Below are 18,604 nucleotides of genomic sequence, written 5' to 3' on the forward strand. Positions count from 1 at the left end.
TGTGGGAGTCGTTAGGGATAGTTCCAAGCCACCGTGGCAGTCGTTTATCACTGTGCCACGCTAAACGATGTTCGCCTGATCATGTGGCTGTAGCCATGTTACAAGATTGTGGAAACGACCGCTCATCACTCAAAAAATGGTGAAAATCGTTGGAGAAATTGCGAGGCGAGTACAGTGACAGAGGATCAGGGGGACAGCCAGGCAACTTGCATTGTTTGAAAGTAAATACATATATCTCTCTCACTTCAGGTTCCCTTTAGGCTGGTTTCACAGTAGGATGTTGTGTTTTAGGGGACGTTATGGTCGCATAACGTGCCCCTCACGCAACGCCTGGTACTCTCTAGTGTGGACATCAGAGTGAGCCGCGTTGCGCAGCTCACTCTGGCGTCCGTGATGCATACTCTTGGACGCATGCGTCATCACGTGGTCCCGCCCGGCCAATCGCCGCACAGAGCAGCCGCTCCAGGAAGTAAACACTGCACGTCACTGAGTGCAGTGAATATTAATTAGCGCTGTGTTCCCGGCCGCTCTCCCCTCCTCCCCAACATGACTGAGCATGTGCAAGCAGTCTAACGCGGCTCTGCCGCTTATAAAGTACTGCATGCAGTACGTTGTTTAATGGCGCAGCGTTACTAAGTAACGCAACGTGGGCACTGTGAACAGCCCATTGATTTTTCATTGCTGTGCGGTGGGGTGCGTTACAGGCTGCTCTAACGTGCGCCTGTAACGTCCCACTGTGAAACCAGCCTTAATGTCAAGTGGATATTTACCCCACGCAATGTATAGAGTCTTGAAGTATGCTGTCAGAAACTGGGCTAAAAGTGCAGTGTTCTTCTAATTGCGAAAACAGAAATTGGCTAAGTTGTGCTGTGATTGTTTTATTACTGTATCCACTTGACACTAGGTACATCTTCCCTCCTGTGCTTTTGATATATATTTTTTTGCATATTAGCAGATTGGTGTGTGATTATCAGCAGTTTTTCAGAGGGATCAAGCAGTTAATACAAACACAGTGACAGCTGCTGTTCTGCACAGCGGCGCTTCGGAGCGTCAGATCCTCCCATCCTGACAACTCCTAGTAAACAAACAGCGCTGAGGGAAAACCGCGCTCACAGAAACATATGTTAACTATAAAGCACAAGTAGCTGGCTCTTTATTAGAAGCCGCATTAATACTGCATGACATGAGGGAACACAAGAAAGAGGAAAATGCACAGGATGCAAAATATTCTACCTCATAATTGAAAGGCACAGGTTGTTTTATGTTTCTGCTTAGTGACCGGATTTGTACTGCGACGTTCGCCTTCTCCCTCATGGCCGCTTCTTGGTTTAGCTGTTACCGTTATCAGTTTCTGGGTTTGTTACATTCTAAATGAAGCTGTGGTGATGTTTTGCATATTTTGCCGTTATTCAGTTCTTTCAAAGCAGTACTCCAGGATCTGAAGTACAGCTAGCCATACACTACACAATGTGGCCAAAAGATAGATCTTCCCAGATCATAATCTAATCCGAGAGGGATTTATCTGATCGAATCTTTCTATGTACTGCACATACATTTTTAATAGATTTTAGCATCTATTTAAGGACTACAGTAGAGGGGTAGGTGGAAAAAGAGTTGAATTTACCTGGGGCTTCTAATGGTCCCCCTGTTATATCTTCGGCCGCTGTTGATTCTTCCACCGCAGGAAGAGATGTTGCCCAGTAGTGGGGTCTAAGCGTCCACGGGTCTTCACCGACAAACCCCGAAGGGAAGGCTGGACTTAGCTGCCTAGTGTGCACCAGGTCACTACTGGGATAATCTCAGCTGGTGGTTGAAAGAACAGCGACACCTCAGTGTAGAGTATCCAGTAAGCGTAATCCGGGTCCGGGCAAAGGTCAGGGCAGGCAGCAGACAGACGTAGTCGAGAGGCAGGCGTGAGGTCGAGGCAGGCAGCAGGCAGGCGTTTAGTCGGAATACAGGCGTAAGGTCGAGGCAGGCGGCAGGCAGACGTAATCCAGTTGCAGGCAGGGTCAAGGCAGGCGGCAGACAGACGTGGTCAAGTATCAGGCAAAGGGTCAAACCAGGGGCAGAAGATCAAGAGTAGTCAGGCAATCCAGGTCACAACGGCAGATCAAACAAGTAAAAGGCTGGCCGGAGCTCAAGGGCTAGACAGGCGAACCACACACTAGCTGCCAGAACGAACAGCACCGACTGCTGGGAGAGCAGGCCTTTTATAGGGGCAGGGCTGCACTTTGGCGCGTAATCCTGGCCGCTGCGCATGCGTACGAACGTCCGCCAAAACCCCGCGCATGCGTACGCGAGGTCTGACGCCATTCCGTACAAACGTACGCACGCCCCCGGCAGCTGTCGCTAAACCGCGGCCGGCAACGCGCGCACAGAGACCAGAGGACGCCAGTGCAACGCGGAAGTAACACGCGGAGGACGCCGAGGACGGAGCAGAGCCACGTGAGTATGACACCCCCGCAGACGTCCTATGCCCGCGCAGCCACTCACCGATGCTCTGGTCCCCGCCTCCGGTTCACTTCTGGAAATTCCGACTTTATAAACAATGTGGCCGCGCCCTCTCTCCAGGCCCAGTACAGTCTGTACCTCTCCTGGTTACGTCAGCGGTAGCAAAGACACCGCCGCGCAGGCGCAGTGGTTTTCCGACTTTAAAGGCGGAAATTCCAGAAGTGAACCAAAGGCAGGGACCGGAGCATCGGTGAGAGGCTGCGTGGGCACAGGACGTCTGCGGGGGACCATTAGAAGCCCCAGGTAAGTTCAACTCTTTTTTTTTTCCCCCAACCCCCCACAGTAGCCTTTTAAAATGTGTTCAACCACAGCATTGTTCTGTATGCATTTCATGGCCTAAAGCCATTTCCTCAGGTAAATAAGACTTTTCCTAAGCTGTGTCTAGCTCAGACTACCTCTGAGCCAGATACAGCTTTGGACAAGGCTCATATTCCTGGGGAAGTGGCTTCAGGACACGAAATGCATTTTTGTGCTGATCAATAAAACTGTCTAAACTCTTTAAAGGTTTCCATTATTGAATGTAAGCTTATAGCTACTTCCTTTTAAGCAGGTTTTAGTTGTTTTTTTAAATATATTTTTATTGGGTGCCTCCAGTTACTGGCTACATGTATTTCCACCAGACATGTTAGATTTATATTTTCTAAAATCTCAAAGATGTATTTTTTTCTTTTGGCGAAGCAACGACACCTGTACTTTGTAGGCCCGCGTCGGTCCTCAACATTACTCCGGTTCCCCGCCATGGCTCAGTTTCAATTTTGCTGACTGAGCCTCTCGCTGGCCACTGCGCCTGCGCAGCCCTGGCTGTGCACAACCTCGTTTGCGCTCCCGTCGCCAGGAGCACCCTGCGCAGTAGAGATTTTTGTCAAATCTGACAAGATTCGCTACATGCTTTTTTTTTTTTTGGTGGGATTAAGGCACTACTGCAGCCAAATAGATCAGCAGGATAGCCAGGAAACTGGTATTGCATAATAGGAAATAAATATGGCAGCCTAAATATTTTTCTCGCTTCAGGTTTCCTTTAATACCGGAATACTACTCCAGATTGGGCTTCCATTTTCCCTGTGTTATACTTTTTTGTTACCGTATATCACGTGTTGCACTACAAAGCATAGAACTACGAAGCATTTGTATGTGTATCCCCGTTTGTATGGGTTTTCTGCGGACACTCTCCTGTTTCCTCCTACATCCCAAACACATGCCAATCGGTTGAAAGATTCCTCCACACTGGCCTTAGAAGTGATATAAGACAATGACCATAGTATGAGTTAGATTGTGATCTCCTCTGAGGGCCTCTACACAATGAAAATCAGCAAGAGAAATCGCAAATGTGATGCAATTGCTTTTTTAAATCAAAACTCTACTTTCGATTTTTGTGTTTGCGATTTTGCTGAGGTCATCTTTTCCTGTTTTCTTTGTTTACCTAAAAAATGCAATGAAAATCACATGCATTGCAATTTTCTTGCGCTTCTCTAATGCAAACACTCAAAAAGGGCTGCAGGCACTGGGATTGCGATTTTCCCAAATCGCATCACACCACTGTGTACAGCACCAGCACCCCGTGATTTCCATTGTTTTCATGAAGGATTTGCGATTGAAAAAATCGCCTGCAATTCTAAAATACAGCCAGTGAATACAGGCCCAGTGACATAATTACATAATCTGTATAGCGCTGCAGAATGTGTCATAACTACAGTATATAACTAAAGCTTCCCAAATACACCTGGCTTCACTACTGCCATGTCTATATTGCTATGCTATTGCATTGCTATGTAGTCGCTCTGGTAAGAGTTACTGGTGGTGTTATATAATCCTCTCAAACTGATCTTATCTAAACATGAGTTAATGGTAAGTAATCTGCAATAGTGTATCAGTGAACTCTGCTCATGTGTGCCAAGTAGACCGAGCTTTTTCACCCAGTGTGAGACTAGATGATAGCCAGAGAAATGCTGCTGCGTATTGTGTGCTCCAAAAAGGATCTTCTCAATACTTCCCACCATATATAAACAAATACATATTTCCGCAGTCTGAGTCTGAGAACTAGAGAAACTCATTGTACAACTGTTGAAAAGACGATAGAATGGCAGGGTACTACCTGGAACATATTTTTATTGTGAATGCTGCTGGTGTGACTAAACCCAAAAAAATGTTCACAGTACAGTAGTAAAGAAAAAAAAAAGGCTAATTTGAGTATAGTAATTCCATAACCACTTAAAGGGGAACTTCAACCTAAACAAACATACTGTCATTAAGTTACATTAGTTATGTTAATTAGAATAGATTGGTAATATAATCTCTTACTCGCCCTGTTTTAAAAGAACAGGCAAATGTTTGTGATTCATGGGGGCTGCCATCTTTGTCATGGGGGCAGCCATCTTTTTGGTTGAAAGGAGGTGACAAGGAGCAGGAGACACAGTTCCAACTGTCCTGTGTCCTGATAACCCCTCCCAGCTGCACACACTAGGCTTCAAATGTCAAATTCAAAATGTAAAAAAAATATTGCACCAAAACAGCAGAACGAGAACAACATCAGAAATCCCATCATGCTTTGCACAGCATAAGGGGAAAACTGCCCAGGCAGTTTTCTTCTGTGCAGCTAAAAATGAGGCTTGTATAAGAGAAACAAAGATCTGATGCTGTGAAACTGTTAAAGAAACACCAGCCCTTTTCAGTGCTGCTGAGTCGATTTTTAGTCTGGAGGTTCACTGTAAGAACCAGAGACTTTGTTAAAAAAAACAAAACAAAACTGGGCTCCCTGACATCACGCCGCATGGACCCGGGTTTATGGACAAGTCTCTCGCCGTTTGTTCCGCTCTCCCGTCGCTGCAGCCCACTTGATCTGCACTCGGTATGACTGCAGATCTCTGTGGGCAGGTCAGAAGCCAATTGTCATTGGCTCCTGACCCTGTGATCACTGTGAGCCAATCACAGTGATCACAGTCACAGGGTCAGGAGCCAATGAAATCGGCTCCTGACCAGCTCACGGAGCTCTGCAGTCATACCCACAGCAGGGCAAGTGGGCTGCAGCGACGGGAGAGAAGCATGATTGGCGGTAGCATGTGGCGGGGTAATTGAAATCTGTGCCCTGACAGGGATAACCTGTCCCAAACAGGGCGTAGATTTCAACTACCGTGGTCTGGAAGAGGTTAAAAAGTGAATTATAAGCACAGAAACCTGGTACTGAAGATCAATAACTGATGTAAATCACACCTGTACTAACACTAGATTTTGTGTTATTACAAACTGTTGTCTCTGCTGACCCACATCTGTATGTACATTTAAATATCCGCTGTATATTGCAGCCTTAACTTCCTACATTTTTAAAAGAAAAGGATCTTCCATTCCCTGGAAGTAAAAAGGAACCCAATCTTGTGATGTATGGTATTTTTCATTTTAAAATCTAGAATAATTTAGCAATGGGATGGCTTGCCAGAAAGGCATTACTTTTACACAGTTTCATTATCAGTCTTGTAACTGGTTTACTTTTAATATACTTTTTTAAATTACGGTATGTTATGGGCAGAGGCGGACATGGGTCCGTGCAGGCTGTGCAGCTGAACTGGGGCCCAGTGTCCTCTAGGACCCATGCAGTTGCACCACAGTTTGGGCCCAATTATCCTCTAGGCTCTTTTCCATGTATTTCTCTCTGTAGCCTAGAGGAACCGTGATAGTAGCATATGGCCCAGTTATAGAAAAGTATAAAACGCGTGCTACATTAATACGGTGCCTACAGAATGTAACCTAGGTTCATGTACATGTATATTATTTACATCATTTGTACCCAACCATGATCTGGTATGACCATGGGAACTCACGTGGGGCCCCCTTCATTTATTCTGCACATGGCCGACTGTTTGCTTTGTCCGCCACTGACTCTGGGCCTGTTCAGTTTTTCTGAACATTTTGAGCCCTTTTCCAATAGCTGCGTTCCGCTTAAAGTGGGCTGAAACTCTGACATAACATTCAATAAAAATGTGTTTTCCTACTTTTTATTACTCACACAGTTATATTTGCTTTTGTGCACACGTAATATTGTCTGTTTACAAATTCCAAAGTGTAGTTTATCTTGCCCTTGATACATTTGTGTTTTAACAAGTAAAAAAGATACTGTTATCTCCAGTTTGGAATGCGGATTTGAAGCTGAATAGCAGGAGAAAGTGCTTTGTTTACCCATTTCAGTGATGTTCTGCTAGAATTTTTTTCTGGGATAGTAGCTTTCAAGCTGTAAGGAATCTTTTAGAACAAAATAGAAATGCTGACTTTCAGACCACTTTAAATTGCCATGTAAATCGCAGTGCACTTTTCCATTAGCGCGTTTCAATTTTTTGGCAATCCATAATCGTAGGGCTGCACGATAATTGGTGTGATCGCGTTTCACTCCCGACGGTTCACGTCACAATCGCAGGAAGTGGAAACAGAAGCTTTTGCAAGTTCAATTACAATTGCTTGCAAGTGGGAAAGGGCCCTTTCTGCACAGGAAAACTGAAAACCAATGTTAATCAAGGGGCTAGTTCACACCAGAATGCGTTTTTTCACATGCAAAAAAACAATTGACAGCAGTGCAGCTCTGTCAGACATCTCATGGAGAAACCTGATAGACAAGTGTGGATCCAGCCTAAGCCGGGGTTTTCTGTAGACTGTGGAGTTTGTCCCTTACTTTGGCATAGATTTTCTTCCCCCCGACTCCCCCCTAAGGACTCATTGTGACAGTATGTGTGCCTGGTTTGTGATTGGGTTTCCCCTCATGGATGTGTGTGCCAGTTCCAGGGGAAGGTCATCAGCAGCACACTGCCATGTGACTGAGTAAACACAGTGGCATTGCACAACGTTATTCTGGCACCACATAAAGCATGATCGCGATATTACTGGGTGTAGTGTAGTAAAGTGTTTTAGAATATCAGTTTCAAAACATATGAAGCAAGTTCTAACCTTGTAAATATCATTTTGAGCACAAAGTAGGGGTGGCAAATGTAGAGCACATTTATTTACAAAGAATGCAGGAAATCCTGTCAGTAGAATCATTAAGAATCATTTTTCAACCCTCCTTTAATCTTTAATCTACTGTCTTAGTGAAAGCTTGAGCAGGACTTTTTGGGGGGGCTTTCATTGCTGTAAGGCTTTTGATTGTTGTGTCCATGTTTGGACATTTTTCCCTCCGTCTCTGCCTTAGGTACAGATACTGGTGCTGTACTGTATGTGGTACCCAGTATACAACAACCAACCAATCATGGCAAGTGATGTACCTTACCGGCGATTATACAAAGCCTGCTTGGATTGGTCAGCTAACCCTGTCTTCAAGACTATCAGAGCGGTAGCGCAAACATGCCTCTTTCACCCATCTGGCCCGCCCTTGTTATACCTCCTTCTTACCTCTTTCTCTGCCTCTCAGATCTCGCACATCTCTGCAGTCCTCAGGAGCCAGATCTGAGCGGCAGAGAAGGAGGTATGGTAATAGGATGCAGGGGCTTGCCAGGTGGGTGAATGACGGGGATGCGGTGGTTTAGCACTATCTATAGTGCTTTACAGTAATAAAAGCTTTAATAATGATTTAAGACTCGCTTCAGAGTCTCTTTAAAGGGGAACTGAAGTAAGGGGTATACGGAGGCTGCCATATTTATTTCCTTTTAATCAATACCAGTTGCTTGGCAGCCCTGCTGGTCTATTTCTCTGCAGTAGTATCTGAATAACACCAGAAACAAGCATGCAGCTAATCTTGTCAGATCTGACAATAATGTTATAAACACCTGATCTGCTGCATGCTTGTTGAGGGTCTATGGCTAAAGGTATTAGAGGCAGAGGATCAGCAGGATAGCCAGGCAACTGGTATTGCCTAAACGGAAATTAATATGGCAGCCTCCATAGCTCTCTTGCTACAGTTGTCATTTAAGTTACTGTCTATGACCTGGGTGTGTCAGAGGGTCAGATTAGCGACATTTTGTTAGGATAGGTTTTATCTTTCATTTTTTTTTCACCTACATACACTAGAATGAATTACTTGGATGGAAAACTGTGAAATGACTTCTTAATTCAAAATAATATATTTTAGATGGAATACTCATGCTTATGAAAAAGACTGAGGATCTTTTTGTATTCTTTTTATACACCTATTCTTGGCTGTAAAGATGAAATTTCTCTTTAACTAGGACTGTAATAAATCCACAGCCCAGATTGGAATCACTGCTAATAATGAAGACGGCTTTTCGGCGCGGTTATGCCTCCTTTGTGTGTAGACTGTAATATAGAAATATTAAACATACTTTACGTAATGTTCATGTGAATGCGCTCTGAGATTATATCCACAAACATATTGAGAACAAACTACGCCATCGGCCTTAACACATTCTTTTATTCCTTCTGCAGGGAGAAGGATCTGCAGGCTAAATTTATTATTGAAATGCAAGGCAAGAAAACAACAATCACCAATCTAAAGGCAAGTGCGATCCAATGTTTACTTTTGATGAATGCCGGGGTTTTTAGTGGCACCCCAGGGTGTCATCCAGACAGAAGTTAATACTGTAATATGCCCGTATGACTTTTTTATTATAATTATGTTAGAGTAAGGTGGAATTAATGAGCGTGTGTAACGGCCTACAGAATAATGTTACGCTGCAATTCAGCTTTTCCATGCGCCGCAGAAAAAGCATACTGAGAATATATATACGGGATATTGTATAGGCTGCTGATGAGGTCTTAAGTTCAGACGAGAAGGAAAAGTCTAATGCTGCCAGAAGACACAAAGGCAGCATAAATCCTTCTCTGGGCCTGAAGGCGAGTAATATGGAGGCTTTCATTTTTATTTCCTTTAAAAAAGTGCTGATCTTTCGACTGTAGTAGTTTGAGTAAGGTTTGGACAAACATTTTTGAATTAATATTTTTTGGGGGGCATTAGATGTTCCTACACAGTCTCTTAGAATGCTTAAAGGACATACATACTTCAACCAGCCCCTGCATGTGTCCCTTGCCGCAGTTCCGGTCCTCACCTGTCTCCTGCTGTCAGCCTGTAAAAATAGGCGACCCCAGGACAGGTAGACTCTTCTGCTCACACGCAGGCATGTAGCTGCGCTGATCGCGTGCACGCCTGCATCACCTCGAGTGTACTGCGCCTGTGCAGTACTATTGCTCAGACGCAGAATGCTTGAGGTGATGACTTGACCCGTCCTGGGGTCCCTGATGTTCACAGGCTGACAGCGGGAAACGAGAGAGGACCGAAGCTGCGGTGATGGACATGTGACTTGTAGGGGCTGGAAGAAGCACCGGGCAAGTAAACAGTTTAAATTACTCACCTCATATGTCCTTTAATCACAGCATTCATTGAAGCAGGAAGTGAAAATTTAACCACTTAAGGCCGAAGGGTTGTTTGTTTGCATCTGAGCAACTTTCACCTCCCATTCATTCGCCAATAACTTTATCACTACTCCTCACAATTAATTGGTCTATATCTTGTTTTTTCCGCCACCAATTAAGCTTTCTTTGGGTGATACATTTTGCTAAGAATTATTTTATTCTAAATCCATTTTAACAGGAATATTAAGAAAGAAATGGAAAAAAAAAATCCCTATTTCTCAGTTTTTGGCGATTATAGTTTGAAATTAATACATGGTACCGTAATTAAAACCCATGTATTTTATTTGCTCATTTGTCCTGCTTATTACACCATTTAAATGATGTCCCTATCACAATGTATGGCGCAGATATTTTATTTGGAAATAAAGGCGCATTTTTTCAATTTGCATCCATCACTATTTACAAGCCCATAATTTAAAAAAATTATATTAATATACTTCTTTGACATTCATATTTAAAAAGTTCAGACCCTTAGGTAACTTTTTATGTGTTATTTTATTTTATTTTTTTAATTGTAATTTTTTTGTATTAAAAATTGTATGCGGGTAATTTTTGGTGTGGGAGGTAAACAGCTAATTTTAAATGTAAAAAAAAATGTATTTATTTATTTAAAAATGGATGTGGGTGTAGTTTTACTATTTGGCCACAAGATGGCCTCAGTGAAAAAGTCCTGGAAGCGTGATCGTTCCAGGAAGAAGAATAAAGAGGGGAACTTTTTGTAATTCAGAAAAACCGCAGCGTCTGATGAGACGCTGTCGGCTTTTCTGTGGGGGGTGGAGGGGGGGGGGGGGGCTTTGATCAGTGAAAGGGATCTCTAATCCCTTTCATTGATCTCTGGGCTAACGGCCATCGGCGGGAGCGCGCGGCCCGTGGGAGTGCGCGCAGCCCAACTCAACGAGAATGTTCGTGGTTAATTTGGTTTACAATGGATGATCCCTGTTCCGGGCCGGAACAGTGATCGTTCATTCATTAGACACATGCAGAGTGATTCATTAAGCTGCGCTGCTAAAGCAGCGCATCTTAAATTGAGCAGCGAAAGTAAAAAATTCCCAGTTCACGGTACGCACGTTAGTACTGCGTAGCGTGCGCTCCTAAAGGTTCGCGCATTCCCTTTGAATTGTGGCTGCTCCTTCTAGCGTGAGATGTGAACAAACATTTTTATTGCCCCAAAATGCTGCCTGTCAAGCTGCGCATACAATGTAGGGCCTTTCTGTAAGTCCTTCTGAACCACCTTCGGCGCCAATAGCAGCGCAGTACTAGCATATTGGCGGTTTTGGATTGGGCAGTGGTCCTGTCACTTACATGCTTACAGGACCAATGCCCAATCCAGAACTGGCAGCATTTTAGGCCATGCTTAAAGGGGAACTGAAGTGAGAGTGATATGGAGGCTGCCATGTTTATTTCCTTTTAAGTAATACTAGTTGCCTGGCAGCCCTGCTGATCCTCTGCCTCTAATACTATTAGCCATAGCCCTTGAACAAGCATGCAGCAGATCAGGTGTTTCAGACTGTAAAGTCAGATCTGACAAGACTAGCTGCATGCTTGTTTCTAGTGTTATTCAGATACTACTGCAGAGAAATAGACCAGCAGGGCTGCCAGGCAACTGGTATTGATTAAGGGGAAATAAATATAGCAGCCTCCGTATACCTCTTACTTCAGTTCCCCTTTAATGAATCAACATGTTTGATTGGCTTTGGGAACACGTTCCCATTCACAAATCTGTGCACTATCATGAGGCGTCGGGATGCATGTGTGCGCCCCTTGTAAGCACACAGAGACAAGTATCTACAGCTCTGGGAGCTAAGGTGAACCTGAAAAGTGGATTATAAAATAAAACTGTGGGATGTCTAAAAATTCAGTTTTAAGAGGAGGAGGATAGATACAATTGTTAATCTCATCAATTTATTTTCACCTCCTGTTTCCTATAAGTGTGTGTTAAATTGGTGTTGGCGGGTCATCAGAAGTGCTGCGTTCAACTGCAGCGTTATGCCTGGTACACATCATGCAATTTCCCGTTGAATATTTCCAACAAGTGCAATCTGATTTCCGATGGTTTTTCTGATCGATTTTACAATCAATTCTCTTCAAAATTGATCAGAAAAACAATCAGAAATCAGACTTGTCAGAAAGGATTGATTATATGCATCTATCTGAAGGGAAATTGCATGTTAATAATAACAATAATAATCCAAACATTTGTATAGCGCTTTTCTCCTGTCGGACTCAAAGTGCTCAAGAGCTGCAGCCACTGGGGCGCGCTCAAGAGGCCACCCTGCAGTGTTAGGGAGTCTTGCCTTGAACTCCTTACTGAATAGGTACTGACCCTAGCCAGGATTTGAACGCTGGCCATGTCAAAGGAGGTGCTCTTAACCAGTACACTATCCTGTTGTGTGCCAGGCATTGGTGGTTTGGTATCCGTTTTGCATGGTCTTATCTTAATAAGAAAATGACCATAGAATGCATGTGACACAGCCCAAGTACACTGTGTGAACGCCACCATTAAAGCACAGTACCTGTAATTTTTGCCAATATTTCCCCATTGACAGGAATGGTGGGAAAATGCTGATGTTTACCGCCTGTGTGAATGTAGCCTGAGGCTGCAAGTACAGCAGCTCCACAACTCCTGCCAGCTGAACTGTATTCATTGCTAGAGCAAGATAATTACCATCTAATTTTATCTAAACCAGCCTAACTGGTTCCCCTTATCACCAGGGAAGAAATGTATTTATTCTTGTTCTATCCTCACTATTGGCCTTTGTGTTTCCTTCTCATCTTATACAAGAAGTGCCTTGCTGTGTGCAGTGTTCTTCTAGCAGCTGCAACTTTAGATGTTTTCCTGCTAATAAACTGAGCAGAATAGATTTTCATGTTCTGTTCTACAGGACAAGTCTCTTAAGTCTTCCTCCTACTGGCTTTTCTCATTTACAGCATCTTTCTGCCATTTGAAGGAAAAAAAATAACTCTTAAAGGGGCACTATTGCTAAATGTATCTATTTTAGACCCTTTAGCATACATATGTGTTGTTGGAGGATTGTTTTATCACATTATGCACTCTTTTGCAAATGTTTTTTTTTCCTGTCAATAAACATTTAGAGACGTGCATTGACGTCAGTTCTTTTACCTTTCCGACGCCAATGCAGCCTATACCATTCTGAAAGAGGGAGGCATCTTGTCCTGTATAGTGAGTGGCCATTATTTTCCACCCCTCTGGCCATCTCATGTATTTTTGCCCAGCTTGTAACTGCTCTATCGAGCAGTTACTTAGCTTACAGCAGCCGCCATAAAGAGATAGATGCAGCCTCCTCCGTGCTGCGTACTATGTTGTGAGTGGCTGTGTGTACGCTGCCAGGCCGCCAAGGACCCCCTTTTCCTATGCAGGCAATGAAACGGACACTTATTGTTGTCCGTTTCCATGGTAACCTGACCGGCTTTTTGCTCTGCGCAGGCTTGCGGTGGCGGCATCAAAGAGCTCACACAAGCCCTGTAGCTGTGTTGCTCTTGTTTGCAAATTGATGTGTATTCATTTATTTCATTTCTGCAAACAAGAGCAACACACAGCTACAGGGCTTGTGTGAGCTCTTTGATGCCACTCACAACATAGTACGCAGCACGGAGGAGGCTGCATCCATCTCTTTACGGCGGCTGCTGTAAGCTAAGTAACTGCAAAAATACATGAGATGACCAGAGGGGTGGAAAATAACGGCCACTCACTATACAGGACAAGATGCCTCCCTCTTTCAGAATGGTATAGGCTGCATTGGCGTCGGAAAGGTAAAACAACTGACGTCAATGCATGTCTCTAAATGTTTATCGACAGGAAAAAATTTTTTTGCAAAAGAGTGCATAATGTGATAAAACAATCCTCCAACAACACATATGTATGCTAAAGGGTCTAAAATAGATACATTTAGCAATAGTGCCCCTTTAATAGACAACTGAAGCAAGAGAAATATGGAGGCTACCATATTTATTTCCTTTCAGTTGCCTGGCAGCCCTGCTGATCTTTCATGTGAATCACACACCTGAAAAAAAAGCATGGGGCAGTCAAACTTAAAGGGCACCTGGAGACTGCCATATTTATTTACGTTTATGTAATATTAGTTGACTGGCAGCCCTGCCAATGTTTCTGGTCAGTAGTGTCTGAATCACACACCTGAAACAAGCATGTGGCTAATTTTGTCAGATTTTTTTTTTTTTTCGTCAAACTACTGCTGTGCATGCTTGTTCAAGTATGATGCAGAGGAAGAGGATTAAGAGGACTGCCAGGCTACTGGTATTGTTTAAAATTAAAGGAATATGTCAGCCTCCATATCCCCTCTCACTTCAGGTTCCTCTTTAAGTTGACCTGCAGTCTTGCACAGGACAGAAGGAAAGCATAAGGGCTCTTTCACATCAGAGCTTGCGTTGGAGAACGCTCAAAGCATACGTTTTGTTGTATGCCTTTTACTGCGTTTTGATATGCGTTGCACTGCAGTGAGTGTGCGTTTTTAATCCGTTTTCAATGCGTTACTGCACATAGAAAAACGCAGGTAATTTTTTTTTCTTTTAGTTGTCAACTTTCTACATTGTTCCTCTGTTGCATTCTGGGACTGATTACCTGCGTTAACGGATTAAAAACGCGCATAGTGTGCGTTTTACATTGACTAACATTGTAACGCATAAAGCTAGCGTTGGCCGAAAAACTGCGCCTGGGTGCAGTGTAACGCAACGCACAAAATGGCTGCGTTATATGTGAAAGCTAAAATGAAAGTCTATGGACTTTCATTTCACCTTGGGGTACGCAAACTTTATCCTTTGCGTTGAAACGCAGAAAATCTGCCCTAATGTGAAAGAGCCCTAAAGAAATGCACCCTGTATGTGTTTAGATAGTTTGTATTTCTCCCCCCTCTGCGACTAAGCACAAATTGTAATTTGATCCCTCAGTAGCGTCGCTTGGCTTTCACGGCATGAAGTAGACACACTGCAGATATATTGCAGGATTTGTATCGGCTGTAACAAAGAAAGGGTTTTCTTTAAAGAAACCCAGAGGCGTCGGCTATTAAATATTTTGTACCCTGGGCTTCCTCCAGCCCCATAAGCATGGATGCGTCCCTCGCTGTCCTCCAACAGTCCTCCGTTAAAGGGGCACTATGGCGAAAAATTGTAAAATTTTAAATATGTGCAAAAATATACAAGTAAGAAGTACGTTATTTTCCAGAGTAAAATGAGCCATGAATTACTTTTCTCCTATGTTGCTGTCACTTACAGTAGAAAGTAGAAATCTGACAGAAGCGGTTTTGGACTAGTCCATCTCTTCATAGGGGATTCTCAGGGATTTATTTATTTTCAAAAGCAACTTAGTGAATGGCAGTTGCTCCGTCCAACTACCAAAAAACTGTGTAGTGAGCAGGGAAGCTGGTCAGCATCATTGTTGAAATCCTTTTTAGGGAATATCTTTATAAAGAATAAAAGCCTTCCTGAGAATCCCCTATGAAGAGATGGACTAGTCCAAAACCTGTCGCTTCTGTCAGATTTCTACTACCTACTGTAAGTGACAGCAACATATTTTAAATTTTACAATTTTTCACCATAGTGCCCCTTTAAGCAGCAATCAGCTCCGGTATTCGGCTCAGTCAGGTCCTGTCTGACTCAGTGACATCAGCCGGGGCAGAAGTTCTGCGCTTGCGCAGAAGGCCTCCTGCTGACGTCACTAAGCTGAATACCGGAGCTGATTGCCGCTTAACAGAGGCACACGAGAGGATGGTGAGGGACACATCCATGCTTATGGGGCTGGAGGAAGCCCTGGGTAAACGTGGCTGACGTCACTGAGTCAGACAGGACCTGACTGAGCCGAATAAAAAAAGTGTATATGTAAATTGATTTTTGTATATTTGATTTGTATATAATTATAAATTATAATTAAATATAATTTATATAATAAAATATATATATATATATATATATATATATATATATATATATATATATATATATATATATATATATATAATCAGCCGCATGCCTCATGAGGCAAGACCTGTCCAAATGCTAACACTATTAATTCATGTACCAGGGAGTCTACCATTCCACACCTGGATCCAACAAGGATCCCACAATACAATACAATTGGAAGGCAGGGGACCAGATCTGTACCTGGATTTTAGCAATAATTACTGTTTATAGTAGCATAGCCAAAAGATAGCACAACGTTTCGGCCTAGTCGTGGCCTTTCTCAAGTGCACTTGGAAGGCTAACACTAGGCCAAAACTTTGTGCTATCTTTTGGCTATGCTACTATAAATCAACGGCTACAATTGCTAAAATACAGGTACCGGTCACCTTCTATCTGATTTCTAAAAGTATTAGAGGCAGAGGATCTGCAGGACAACCAGGTAAATGCATTTTTTAAAAGAAAACAAATATCAGCCTCCTTAGCCCTCTCTCTTCAGGTTCCCTTTAAGTCATTGCATTTTTCATTTAAATACTGATCACGATGTAGGGAGCTGAACTGAAAAAAAAGACCCAGAATCAATAGATTTGTACAGGGAGTCCCCTGGGAATTGCTGCTTATAGACTGTACGCAAGGAATGCCCTATACCACTTGTGTCTCTTCATGGTGCATTCAGGAGAGCGGCCACAGGGGAATAACACATCTCTTATGTTGTCTGGCTTTGAGAATGAACATCTATATGAATCAGAATGTCCTCCATAGAGATCCATGAAATGTGTGCTACGCTAGCTGCTTGACAACACACCTCAGAACAAATCTACCATAGCAACAGGGAGATGTAGTACTAATATAAATCTGGAACACACCTGTGTTACAGCTCACCGGATAAATGCTCTGTGGCAGAATGCCACGGCCTCTTGTAGCGTGTAACCTGAGTGTTGAGAGAGCCAGGAGGAGATTGTTCTACTCTATTAAAGAGAGCAGTGATAGCTGTACAATTCCATAGTCTTCAGTCAAAGGCCATAACACCTCCGATCATAGCCTATGCACTTAGGGTTCTTATTTATATAACAGCGATGATTTAATAAAAGGTTGCCTTTTTAGTAACCACATTTTCATATTTATAAAATCAGGCAAGCCGTGGATCTTATCCCTTTCCAATCCTACTTTGGACTACATTGCCCCCCCCCCCCCCCCCCCCTCATAGCAGCAATGTCAGTCTGAATGTCTGACATAGGAAAAAATGGCTGCCACTAGATGGAGCTGTTGCCAATAAAATCCGGTGGAGCACCATATTCTTCTGCCCGTTCGTCAGAAGATTGGACACCGCTTAGGTGCCCATAGAAAATATCGGTAAAAGGTGTGAAATTTGGGGACCTGCTATCACACTTAGACTGATTATTTCCTGCGGGTGTCCTGATATTTCAATGTTTTTTGCAGAATTGACGTGGGGGCAGTTAAGGTAAGACGTCTGTGGGGAGGGTTTTAAGGTTAAATGGGGAGGTGGGGGAATTGGTTAACCCATTCAGGTTCCGTCGTTTTCACGTGAGAAATGTTCACCTCCCATTCATTAGCCTATAACTTTATCACTACTTATCACAATGCACTGATCTATATCTTGTTTTTTCCGCCACCAATTAGGCTTTCTTTGGGGGGTACATTTTGCTAAGAGCCACTTTACTGTAAATGCATTTTAACAGGAAGAATAAGAAAAAAATAGAAAAATTCATTATTTCTCAGTTTTTAGCCATTATAGTTCTAAAATAATACATGCCTCCATAATTAAAACTCACGTATTGTATTTGCCCATATGTCCCGGTTATTACACCGTTAAAATTATGTCCCTATCACAATGTATGGCGACAATATTTTATTTGGAAATAAAGGTGCATTTTTTCCATTTTGCATCTATCACTATTTACAAGTTTAAAATAAAAAAAATATAGAAATATTTCATCTTTACATTGACATTTAAAAAGTTTAGACCCTTAGGTAAATATTTACATGTTTTTTTTTTTTTATTGTAATGGTTTTTTTTTTATAGTAAACATTTTATTTGGGTAGTTTTGGGAGGGTGGGAGGTAAACAGTAGATTTATAATGTAAATGTGTGTTAATTTTTTTTATTTTTTTTTTACAGGTGTAGTATTACTTTTTGGCCACAAGATGGCGGCCATGAGTTTGTTTACATGACGTCACTCTAAGCGTAACACACGCTTAGAGTGAGTCATCGGAGAGGGAATGGCCAGAAAAGGCGCAGCTTCCGAGAGAAGCTGTCGCTTTTTCAGCGGGGGAGAGGAATCAATGATCGGGCACCATAGCCCGATACATTGATTCCGTGGCTACCGAATCCGCGGCCGGGAGTGCGCGCGCGCAATCGGACGCGGGAGCGCGCTGTAGCACGCATGGTTCCTGGACGTAGAAACTACGTCCAGGAACCAAAATAGGTTAAGGTTAGGCATGCAGGGGGGGGGGGGGAAAGTTTTTTAGGGTTGGGCATCAGTAGGGGGTTAGTTAAGGTTAGGCATAGGTACAGGGAGAGTTCTCTGTGAGAATAGGCTTAGGTTTTGTTGTAGTAAAATATATCGATATTGTACCATCACAATTGCAAATTTAAACATGTAGTCTATTGGTAAATATACCGATATTCTACTTGCCGAAATTGGGCACCCAAATTTCCCGGGGCCTCTTAGATCAGCAAACCGTCGGACTATGTACTCTAATCACGTTTGGCCCCACCTGCTGCTGCTGCGCCACATTTCTGCTGAATGTAGTTAGTTGTGCTGCTGCCATATTGTATCGGCACCGCGTTCCCCTATGTGGAT

The 18,604-nt window shown here is 43.1% G+C and overlaps 1 protein-coding gene across 4 annotated transcripts in view; it reads left to right on the top strand.

Moving 5' to 3' along the window:
• The window catches only part of KIF16B (kinesin family member 16B), a 635,015-nt gene that overhangs the window by 19,818 nt on the left and 596,593 nt on the right, over nt 1-18,604 (top strand). For all 4 annotated transcript variants that reach the window (XR_011019462.1, XM_068232451.1, XM_068232454.1 and 1 more), the window contains exon 2: nt 8,869-8,938. Coding sequence is in view for 3 of the 4 variants with exons in the window: in XM_068232451.1 (XP_068088552.1) it covers nt 8,869-8,938 (70 nt within the window). In the remaining variant the exon portion in view is untranslated. The remainder of the gene's footprint in view (nt 1-8,868; nt 8,939-18,604) is intronic.

Source organism: Hyperolius riggenbachi, chromosome 4, assembly GCF_040937935.1.
Source record: "Hyperolius riggenbachi isolate aHypRig1 chromosome 4, aHypRig1.pri, whole genome shotgun sequence".
Lineage (NCBI taxonomy): Eukaryota > Metazoa > Chordata > Amphibia > Anura > Hyperoliidae > Hyperolius > Hyperolius riggenbachi.